The 12007-nt window shown below is 39.2% G+C and overlaps 1 protein-coding gene across 2 annotated transcripts in view; it reads right to left on the minus strand.

Moving 5' to 3' along the window:
- The window catches only part of reps2 (RALBP1 associated Eps domain containing 2), a 33794-nt gene that overhangs the window by 2880 nt on the left and 18907 nt on the right, over positions 1-12007 (minus strand). For both annotated transcript variants that reach the window (XM_015390769.1, XM_015390768.1), the window contains exons 11-18: positions 10163-10237; positions 9779-9827; positions 8255-8391; positions 7969-8030; positions 7787-7876; positions 4561-4647; positions 4311-4447; positions 417-522 (exon numbers count right to left, since the gene is read on the minus strand). In XM_015390769.1, the coding sequence (XP_015246255.1) occupies positions 417-522; positions 4311-4447; positions 4561-4647; positions 7787-7876; positions 7969-8030; positions 8255-8391; positions 9779-9827; positions 10163-10237 (743 nt within the window). The remainder of the gene's footprint in view (positions 1-416; positions 523-4310; positions 4448-4560; positions 4648-7786; positions 7877-7968; positions 8031-8254; positions 8392-9778; positions 9828-10162; positions 10238-12007) is intronic.

Raw genomic sequence — 12007 nt, forward strand, 5'->3', positions numbered from 1 at the left:
GAAGGAAGGAAGGAAGGAAGGAAGGAAGGAAGGAAGGAAGGAAGGAAGGAAGGAAGGAAGGAGGAAAAAAAACAGAAAAGAAATAAAAAAACTGAAGGAAAGGAAGGAAGGAAGGAAGGAAGGAAGGAAGGAAGGAAGGAAGGAAGGAAGGAAGGAAGGAAGGAAGGAAGGAAGGAAGGAAGGGGGAGAAAAAAAACAGAAAAGAAATAAAAAAAACTGAAGGAAAGGAAGGACAGGAAGTTGGGACTCAAAAATAAAACAATGAATCGGAAAAAAACTCAAAGTAAAAATAACTTCTTCTTTTTTCATATTTATTCAGACTTGGAAAAAAAAAAAAAACTAAATAGTGTTCAGTCTTTATTTAGGATGTGTAGGACCAGGGAACCATAGGCTGAGCTCTGAATAAATGGGCTCACCTTGAGCTGCTGCTGGAGCTCGCTGTTGAGGCGCCTTAAAACCGCGTTGGTTTCCCGATTCTTACGGATCGCCATCTGGATTTCTTTCTTCTGTCGGGACAGCAGCCTGACAGAGGATTATTTAAATTTATTAGCATTTTACTCCCAATTCCAGGTAAAAAAAAAAAAACACAGTAAGTAAAACAGAATTGATAGGACAGTTTCAGCTGTGTGGAAATGCAACAAACTGTTTAAAACATTGCAGACTAACAGCTCCACATCTGTCTGCAAGGAGTCAGAGCTGTTATTGATGGTCACCTTCTACTCAGCGACTGCCTCAGTGAGCCGTCTGGCCAGCGAGGAGACAGGGACCCACATGCTAAAGTCATTATGGTGGAACAGGGCCTTTTCTGTCAGATAAACTCTGGCTGGATTTCTGGATTATCCCATAAACAGAACAGAGTTTGGCTTTTTCAAATCCCTGAAAAAACTTCTAATCAGTTAATGAAGTAAAACATAGGAAGAAGTAAAATAAAATATGACCATTTTGTTATTCCTAGACAGCAAAATTGTTTCTACCTCAATGTCTGCCAGAAATCCTTGATTCCCTGCAGTGACAAAGAGCGGCTGATCAAAATCTAAATCAGAAACCGTCTCTGGTGTGACGTCTAATACCAACGGATTCATTTTAACCAGCGTTCATAACCTGCGGGTTATTAAAACCAAAGATCTGTGGTCATAATTGGAGCAACATTCATGCTGCGTCTGGTAACTTTCACTGCAGCAGAATTATCTCTGCATGAAGAATTTGGAAATTTCCTGCAGGGTTTAGGTCTGCAGAAGGTTTATCCATTTCTGTTTTGATTTGGTTTGCTATGTATCATTAGTCTGCTAAAAGTGCCAATAATGAGCTGTTTTTCTGTTTAACTCAGGGTTTGATTTACACGGTCCTGGATTTGTATTTTTTAAATGAAAGCAGTCACCATAAAGTGCCTTTTCACATTGTTTTAAACCAGAACTACACAGTTCCATCTCAGAAGTATTTAAGGGAACTATACATATCTACTTTTTTGATGACGGGGAAAGAAAAAAGAAAAAGAAAGGATTTCCATTAAAGGATTTTAGTGAAAATCCTCTAATAAACAAAAATCCTGAATCAGGTTTGTTAAAAGTTGGTTTAACCAGTCTAATTCTCACCCTGACTGTAGATATTGATACATTAGAGGAGTAGCTGTTCGCTTGAAGCCAAGATCTGTCTGTTTATGAGCGACTAAGCGGAAAAGGTCTCCCTGTTATGTCATATTTACATCAGAGGAAGTCAAAGTCTCAGTTAGTTCCCATGGACTTTTTACTCTGACCTGAGATAATCATTAGGGATGCCAATAAGCATCAATTCATATGTTATGTGTTGAAAGAGTAAGTTATGATATCAAAGTAATTGTTTTAAGGCTTTACTTTTACAAAAATTGAATTTACATTTTTAACAATTTAGGCCAAATGAGGTTTCTCCCACTTGGTATTTGCTGTTTTTCACCACTAGATGGCAGTGTTGCAAACTTGCTCACCAACATGTCAGGACATAGACAGGACATACCTTTATTGATATATTTAATGAACTTGGAAACTTTAATTTTTTTTTAAAATAATATTTCATTTTTGTCACATTAGATACTAGGGATATTTTTTCTGTCTGTTTCTTTTAAATTTTACACTCTAAAGCTGAGTTTGGTTCAGTTTTCTGTAAATGGCTGATTTGTTTCTGTAGGTTTTGGAAAAGGTGTAAAAAGGACATTTAGATAAGGGCATCACACAGCTACTGCAGAATTGGAGCCATTTCTCAGGCATTGAATTGTCTGTATTGGTATAAAAAGGAAAACCTGCTCAGGTACAAGAGGCCTTAAATGTAATTTTGCCTTTGATAGAACATTTTCTTAGCAATGATACCCACAGGATTAAATACAGTGCCTTGCAAAACCATTTATATCCCCTTGAGCTGTGAGATGTCAGAAAAATATTGTATTGTCATATTATTAAATAGTGGCATGACAATATAGAATAAAACAAGCCTCATTTTTTGGTTACATTTTCTGTTTCTAACCAGTAAACAATAACTTCAACATCTCAGCCACTAAAATACGCATCAGGTGCAAGTATGAATAAAAGCAAGGTACTACCAAGTGAAGCAATGAATTGTATAACGGTCTGATATTTTTTAGATCTCCTATCAAATAATGCATGGACGAAAGTGGGGGGGACACAAATATTTTTTAATCTAACTTTTTTCAGCGTGTTTGACTGTCCAATCACAGACCGGATTCAGTGAGACATCAGATGCTTTTAAAGAGAGCTTCTAAGAAGTGACAGCCAATCACACAAGAAAAGACCAATTTTGGGCCAATCAGGAGCTCAAGCTTGAGCTGCGGTTTTTCGCTTGGTCCTAGTGCTTGAATGTCTGTGTACTGTAATAGAGACTGACATTTTTTCGGGAATCCCATGGGTCACGGGATTCCCGTGGAATTCCCATGGGATGGGAGTCAGTAATAGTAACGATCACGTGATTGGGACGGTACAGGATTAAACATTAACGGGAGCAGACGGGAGCGGGAGCAAACCAATAATAACAAAAAAAAAAACTAGGAATGATGCCAAAAAATAAAATAAAATAGAAAGAAAAAAAATCCAGTACTGGCGCTGCCATTTTGTCGTTTTTTTCCTTGAAGCCTACACTATAATGCGAGTCAAAAAAACTACACGACCCAAAAACCAACAGTGTTTTTCACCCGTGCTCAAAAAAAAAACAAAACAAGAATGGGAGTGGTGCAGGAGCGGGAGTCATTCTGAATGGGAGCGGGATGGGAGTGGGAGTAATTTCACCAGGAGTGGGACGGGACAGGATTTAGATTTCTACTCTGGCCCGGGATCGGGACGGGACACAATTTTTTTCTGTGGGAGTGGGACGGGACAGAAGTGAAAATCCACTCCCGTGTCAGTCTCTATACTGTAGTGCAACATTGTTTTTGGACAGTGAAACATGCAGTGGACCAAAATGGACGTGCAGGGGACATGTCCACCCCGTCCCTGATCATGTTCCTCCCTTCCTACCCAAAATTACGTCACGTTAATTTTGCACAAATTTTTCAATTTGCTATAATAAGATACCCTAAAAACTAAACCTTTGGGAAAATTTGTCTAATAGAAACTAAAACTTGATTGTAGTAGAAGAATTTTATGTGACATACAACACAAAATGTACCAATAAAAGGCTGAAAAGATTTCATCTGACTGCATTGAAACCCTTAACAGAGACCCAACACCGTGGATCAATCTTCATGGAGGAGTGCTGAGCAAAGGGCCAATGACTACAGTGTGTGAGATGCACTGTGGGGAAATCCCAGCGTAGAACCAACATTTTAAATGTTTGCCTACATTCAAAATGTTATAAGAGAAGGAAAACAAATAAATCGCTGATAATTCAGGGTGAACCATTGCTGTAGACAGCTGCCCATGGTGGGGGCCTGTTTTGTTTCAGGGTGCAGAGATCCTGCCATCTGACAGCCAGAAACCAAAACCACAAACATGACCCAACCAGGCTCACGTGAAACTTTTTGTAGTCAAAGTTCAGATGTAAACAATGGAGACCCAGAAGGAGGAAATACTCCAGATGACTTTTAAGTTATTTTGGTTCAAAGAATTAAAAACTGGTGTCAATTCCTTTTTCATCCGCAGCTCAGCATTGGTCCAACCTTTTGAAACTATAATAACTTTCATTGAATCTGTGCTTCAAACATCTGACAGTGTAGAAAAGTCCAAAGGTAATGAATGCGTTTCTAGGGCAAAGCTTTAGCTGCTGCATCTCAGAGCCAACATCAGCATGATTAAAGGGTAAAAGTGTCAGAGTTTGAATAATTCACTGACTTTTGGTTGGGTTTGGCAGGCGGAGGAAACGGCATGGCAGGAGGAGTCGTTCCAGTCTCCAGGTTCTGGCTCTCTGGGTGGTATTTCCTTCGAATTGGCTTCTGCGGCGCTTGACTTTGAGGAGTGCCAGAGGCGTCCTGAAAAGTCACCAGAAACAGAAATCGTCTCCATTTAACTGAAACACAGACGTAGACTAAATGCAGAGACTGGTGCTCCTTTTTCCAAGCGTGGTCTTGTTAGAAGCTCTGACCTGTTTGGAAGAACTTGTCAGGTCTTCAGAACTCAGCCCAAACCTGGAGCTGGGACCCTGCTCTTCCAGTTTAACGTTGCTCTCCTCCTGTAACCCAAACAAAGAAGCGAAAAGCAATGATGGAGGAGCTCTTCCTGCAGGAGTGGAGTGTTGATGTCATGATGGGGTGAAATAACAGCAGAGAGCAGCTATAAAGAGGCAGGATGAAATGCATCTGCTCCAACCTATGATAAATCAGAACCTTTCCTGCAGGGCCTGTGATGTAGTGCTCCCCAGGAGCAGCTTCTAGCCTGTTCTAGGGGCAGCCATGATGGATTAACTTACTTTTACTACACCTACTTTTCATGGCATTTCAGCCGCTCTCTTGCAGTCGCAACGTTTGATTTATTGCCACCTGCTTTTGCTCAGCAGAGGTTAATAGTGCAAAAGTGTGAGGAAAATCCTCATGCATCGTACTTCTTAATTTCTTTATTTTTCAAGGATTAGTTTTGCTGAAACTGGAAGGATTTATAACGACTCAGGAAGCTTTATTAAAACGGCGATGCAGTGAAATGTACTCACTGATCCTAAAAGCTTAAACAGACTCTGCTCCTAATTGTACCCAAGAAACCTCAAGAAACATTTAGCCGAGAATGCATTTGTCTTTTAGACAAACGCTCCTTCTACTGACTGCATGTGGGGCAAAACCGCAGCATGGAAACCTTTCAATGCCGGGGAGTAGTTTGTGTAGTTGTAATGAAGCCTTATTGGCCCCAGGGGCAGCGTGTGTGGTCACATCAGCTGAAGGTCGTGGCCCCTTGATGCGCCATTGCTGTCACTTTCTGAGGAGCAGCTTTTTAAACGCATCCAAGGTTAACTGGACTAATCAGGTGCAAAAAGCAGTAAGGAGATCATCAAAACAAGGAACAAAGATTTAATTTAGCTTTCAGGTTGACCCAAAGCAGACTCCTCCCCCTTCAGGATGACACAGAGGTGCTTCACACATCTTCAACCATTTCCTCATTTTATCACATTACAACCTAAAACCGTTTTATAGGGATATTGTTTCATATAGCGATATAAAACTGTGATGGACTGGCGACCTGTCGCCCGTAGACAGCTGGAGATAGGCCCAGGACCCCTTGCAACCCCGCTTTGGATAAGCGTGATGGAAAATGGATGGATTACGATACAAAAAGAAGGACATACCGGTAATTGTAAAGAGCAAGAAAAGTTTCAGCTTAAAAAAAGGCTGCAAAGTTATCAATTTCCCCTATTTGAAGGTTTCTGTTCAACATGATGATACCAAACCATTTGAGTCAGGTGTTTTTAAGTGGACACAGTTGCAGGAAATAGCTCTCAACTGCTGAGTGGAAGAGATAATGTAATATATTGGTCTAGTTAAAGTTCAAACCTACATGGGAATCAGACATTATATGTTCTGGGTTGGATGGATTCAACTGAATGCTATTATTTTAGGATTTTGTTTTGTGCAAAATGTTGAAAAACATGCATCATTTCTTTTCCACTTTAAAATAACTTTGTGTTGGTCTATCAGATTTAAGCCAACTTAAAATGTTTGGGAAAATATTCAGAGGCATAAATACAGCAGTGAGAATATGGGGTTCAAAAACTCACATCAATTACCCATTAGAGAGAATGTCCCTTTGTGGACGAGAGGAAACTACAAACTGTGAGGATAAATCACAAGATCCACTACAAAGAAAGGCTTTAAAGAAATAATGAACAATTAAGACTCTGAATATTAAACTGGAGTTTAAAAAAAGTCAGGGGGAGGAAAATAGAAAAAGAGAAATATTTATATATTGCACAATATCATTGCGTTTATGATGGATTAACTGATTTAACTGTCTGTTTGCATATTTCTTACATTCAGGAGGACATTCCTTCCTTCCAGCACCTATATGTCGCTCATGTACTGAACATTCCTCTGAGGTTTCCAGGGCAGGTTATCTTACAGAGTGAAATATACGTATAAACACAGCATATAGATATCTGAGGGATAATCTGCTGTGGATGGTTTTTATGAAGTCAAACATCAGATGAAGCCCTCTCTAGGGGAACTACAGAAAGTCAGCATTAAATTAAACAAACTGGGGAGGGGGGGGATCCACAAAACCGCAGACTGTATGATTTATAATGGGAAAGATCTGTAGTATGATGGGAAACAGAGTCTATGAGATAAATAGATGAGGCTATGCTCAATGTTTGACCTGAGGGGAAATCTGTTTTATTCATTTCTACACACTGAAGAAATGTATGAATTCGGTTCTGATGATGTCAGGAGGCATGCATCTCAGGTGAGTGAAGTATAACTGAGGGATTGCACTGTTTGGCTGTCTCCTGCTGATTTGTGTGATGGAGGACAGAGTGGAAATCTGATTTCATTTGACTTTAGATTTCTCTTAAAATAAGACAAATAATGAAAACCGTCTATGTCCACGTCAGATTTTAGATGCTCACCTGTATAGAAATGTGAGTTTAGTCTAGAAGCATGTAGTGGTTTCAATATAGTTTTGGGGAGCAGATAGAATAGTGAATATTTAGGCGATCATATGGAGGCGACCAGTCTGAGTCAGAGACCCTGGAAGCTAAAATACTGATTTTCACGACAAAAGACATTAGCTAAAAAAGGCACATGTGCTTCTCTGTGCAGATAAGCTGCTTCTGCTCAACTTTGAGCTGAAATCATCGCAATCTCCCTAATCACCCCTCCTGGATCGAGGAAAACGGGCATTTGCAAGGTCAAAGTCGGTGCTTTCAGAATGGAGAGACACGTAAATCAGGCGAAATATTACTTTTTGCACAATTTTTTTTATGTTTGACAAAGGAATACCATTATAAAATTATTAATCAAAAAAGCCCATTTTGCATGATATAAGCCCTTCAGTGTTGATTTCTTTGATCAGATTGAAAAGGTAAAATTAATTTTGCTGCTTCGTTACAAATAGATTATGGTTTCCACCTAACTCGTAAGAGCATACATCCCTATTGCTAGGGCACCTTTATCTCAAGCACATTTCCTTCCACTCAACTTTCCTTTAATAAGCTTCAATAAAGCAGTCTGGTAATCCTCTGCTGGAAAATGTTGCCCTTCGACAATAACTTTGCTTACAAATTTTTTTTTTTATTGCTAGTTTCTTCTGCAGGATCAGGTTCTGGTTGCAGCATTTAGGGAAAAAGCTGCTAGGAAATGCATTGTGTTGAAAATGAGGTGAAAACTCACCTCTTCTCTGAAGTGACTGAAGTCAGCAAAGTTTGGCTGCTGCACTTTACTCTGGGAAGTTTGCTCCGAAACGTTGACAAAATGAGGAACCTGAAAAGAAAGATGTAATGTTCTGGTTTAAAATGATCCTCCCTTATTTCTTTTTTTCATTGCATAAAGAGGCTTAGCATTGAGGGACTCACCTGTGAGGTTAAGGGTCTGGGAGGGAGAGCAGGAGGAGGAAGCAACCATCCACTTTTCACCGCTAAAACCCAAGAAAAGCAGGTTTTCAATCAAAGCGTTTGCTCTCAGTAGTGAGGTGTTGCTCTTTAAAAAGACTAAAGTCAAATCTGTGTTTCATATTCAGAACCTGACTTCCACTTTTGTGAGCAATAATGCCTTATTTCTGCTTTTCCCTCTTTGAAAAGAGAACTATGAACAAAACCTGATCAGTCAGAATGCTGTGGGAGGAGCGGCAGCTGATCGTACCTGGAGCGCCTTGCTGGAAGAGCCTGTTGAGGTCCAGGGAGGAGGCCCTGGAGTGGGTTTTCTGAGGGCGAGGCGGGGGGGTGGGCGGTTCCTCCGCCTTCTTTACAGCATCGTCAATGGAAGTGCTGGAGTATGACCTGAAGGGGAGGTCACAGGTCAACAAATTCAGGCTTGGATAAGAACTAAAACACAGCTGTAGAATTAAACAATTAAACAGTCTTGATTTCCGCACCAAACTTAATTAACACTGATAAAGAATTCTAAGATTTAAGCTAGACATTAGGGCCTCGTGCAAGAACCGTTAGTACGCACTAATTCGTTCTGAAATCTTTAGTACGTGTGATTTAGGAGAAAATGTCACGTTCACCATTTTTCTTCTAATCCTCTCTCAGGTACGAACACATTTTAGATGCTCCAGAGCTACGATTGTTGCTCAATCCATCAGTCAGCTGTTATCCAAGTCTAGCTACATTTGTTTAACTTGTGATTGTCTATTCTATTAGGCTACATTATTATATATTATGCACTAAAATATTAGTTTATCAGTCAGCACTTGCAGCTGGCATGTCAGTATCCAGGGGAAACTGGTTTATTTGTTATTTCATCAGAAGAAAGAACAGTCAGAGATCAATCTCTTATTGAAATAACATGAACAGAAATGGATGGAAAGTTCAGCAAAGCTCTTCTAACACTAAATGTGGAATATTTGGGTTTCTGACTTTGTTAAATTAGAGTTTTACATTAACATTTTATACATGTTTATGCGTTGTGAGAGAGATGGAGAGTAGATGAATGGAAGGCAGAGATGGACTGGAGATGTACGGTAAACATGCATCTTTTTATTAAATGGAGATTTAGCATAACGTTGTGTCGTGTTGGTTGATGTTTAACTCATTAAGCGTTTATATCATATATTGCACCTTTTTGCTTAACCAGAAGTTTTTATTGTTTGCTTTTGGATCAAATGATTTTTCTTTTAATATTATATCTATTCTTTTATTTTATTTTTACTTCTGTAACACATAATTTACAACACTTGTTATTTATTTATCCCTTCTTGGCTTTTTGATGGACCTTGAATTCTTTTTTTAATTTATTTTTTTAAATTGTCCTTTAATTCTGCTGCTCAGTTATCAGTCAGCAGAATCTCAGTCTGCAAACCTTTAAAGTTTTTCTCCTTTTTCTTCGATGCCATTTCAATGAATGAACAGTTTATGATGATCATTTACGATGATTTAATGAAGTGAAGACTGATGTGTCGTGTTCATAAAAGCCCACATTAGAGAAAAATACGACAATACAAAAATGTTGCATGAGGCCCAATGTTTACCTCAGACTTGCCTCGACTTCTGCTTCCAATCAGTTGAACTGTGTTTTTAAATCCACCTATCATGTCCCTTCTAGCTCCACATAATTTATGTGAGTAAATATTGAATTTATGGTTGAAAAATGAATAAAACTGTGAAAATGTTGAAGGCGTATGAATGATTTAGCGAGTCAAAGCGGAGTTGGACGCATTTTTACCTTTGTCTTGTTTTTGTCCTCATCTGCGGGTCTAAATCCTGATGTGGCTCTGGGAGGAAAGGTGACAAGGAACAAAAAAAGACGTTCAGTTTAGGTGGCTGTTAATGAGAAGCAGTTATTTCCTTTTGGCTACAAGTGTTTACTGAGTTCAGGTCGATCCGCTAACAAAATCACCTCTAAAAATCACCACCAAAAGAAGATGAATCGACAAAAATCGGAGAAAAAAATGGTTAAATCAGGAAGACTGTTGGTCCAGTCGAACCTATGAGAGTAGTCGGTTCTTTATGTTACACAGTGAGTCGGTCTGCATGCTTAAACATCCAACATGTGGAGACCAGGAGGAGAAAGAGCTCTACCCTCGTGTTAAAGGCCTGTCATTATTACCTGCTCTGTCAGGAAAAGCTCCCAGCTGGAGATTGGGTTTCTGTCGAGATGAGACCAAACGTTTCCCACTCGTATCTACAGGCAACAGAGAGACAAACCAACCTTAATCAGTCCTAACAGGACGTAGCGGTACGTTCTACGACCTTTTATCATCAACACTGTGGAATAATTTTCACTCATTGGAGCAGATAAAAAAAAAAATGTAAACAGTTTTTCAAAGATCTCGTTTTGTTGTGTTGTCTTTGTCCAGTGTAGAGGTGAGTATTGGCATGAGTGTCGCGATACATGGGTCACGATACAATATTATCACGATATTGCAGTATCACTATATTTCGCCATATTTTCCCCAGCTATCAAAGTCAAATGATGAGATAAAACAGCAAGTGCTGTATATTTTCATCAGAAAATATTGATTAGGTATTATTATCCATGTTGTTTGGGATTTTCTTCCACTGTGACTGCCTCAAATACAAAAAGGGCTCCACAGCGCTTTCTGCCAGAGTGGTGGTGCAGAGGTAGCCCATTTTCCCATCAATGTTTTATGTAACCATTTTTTTTTTTTTGAAAATCAATACTAAGAAGTGAAAGATCGATATTATATTGGGCAGCCGAATATCACGATATATCGCCAAAACGATTATTCCCCACACCCCTAGTCCAGTGTTGTCAGAAAATTCAATTTCCTTTCAATTCCCCTTTACATATATATTGATTTATGAGTGCCGATTTAGCATTTAACTACTTTGGAAAAGTTTTCACTCATTGCTTTTATCTCCCTAATATAACTGGATTGCATAGTTGAATGAACCAGCCACTGGCAGGTCCGTTTGGACTCAGCTGATGGTCCATGCAGTGCAGGGGCTGGTTCTTCCATGATGATTCCTGTTCTTGCTACTCTTCTTTCTCGTGATGAATATTCAAGCATCTCTCTAGTTTTTATGGTTCCTGGATTGTTTCTGCACATTTTAACCAATGCCCTTTTTTAACCTGGACTCCTCTCGCATGTTAGAGAAGGACAACGTTTAAACAAGAAAATTGACAAGCAAGAAAATTGATTGACCCCACATGCAGCGTCCAAGCATGATGTTGCTCATAGTGTCCCTAATCTTAAAAAAATAACTGTTTAGGATAATTATTTCAGTCAGTTATTCACCTAAACCAGGGGTCTACAACCTGTAGCTCCAAAGCCACATGTGGCTCTTTGGACCCTCTACATTGGCTTCAGTGGCTAAAACAGGGTTTATACAGAAATGAATAACTCAAATTTAATGCTTTTTTTTTTTTTTCCAACTCTTTATTTAGTCTTTTTCATAATACAAAAACAAAAGAAAAAACAAGAAGAAAAAACAAAAAACAAGCTGGGGGGAGCATCCATTACCATATTTACCAAAGTTTTTTTTTTTTTCCCTCTTATGGTTGGGTTTTGGCCTTGAACATTGACCACTTCTGCCATTTTTTCTCAAAGTCACCTTCTTTAAGGCTCAGACGAAAAGTCAAATTTTCCATGGTGTATAGTTCATCTACAATATTCAGCCATTGTCCACGCCCAGGAGGGTCACGTTTCAACCAATTCCTTGTCAATGCCTTTTTGGCAGCAATCAGTAATATTTTGCAGAGGTAAATGTCTTTTTTCCCAATGACTTTATATGGCATAAGTCCTAGGTATACAAAGCTCGGATCTCGGGGTATAGATAAGCATAAAATTTCCTCTACTGTCTGAATGACACTGTTCCAGAATAACTGCAGTTTAATGCATGACCAAAAGATATGGGAGTGATTGGGATCTACATGTCCACACCCTCTCCAGCATTTCTGTTGTTGACTAAGTTGTTTTGATTTTATATA

The sequence above is a fragment of the Cyprinodon variegatus genome, unplaced genomic scaffold (assembly GCF_000732505.1).
Source record: "Cyprinodon variegatus isolate N-32 unplaced genomic scaffold, C_variegatus-1.0 Scaffold512, whole genome shotgun sequence".
NCBI lineage: Eukaryota > Metazoa > Chordata > Actinopteri > Cyprinodontiformes > Cyprinodontidae > Cyprinodon > Cyprinodon variegatus.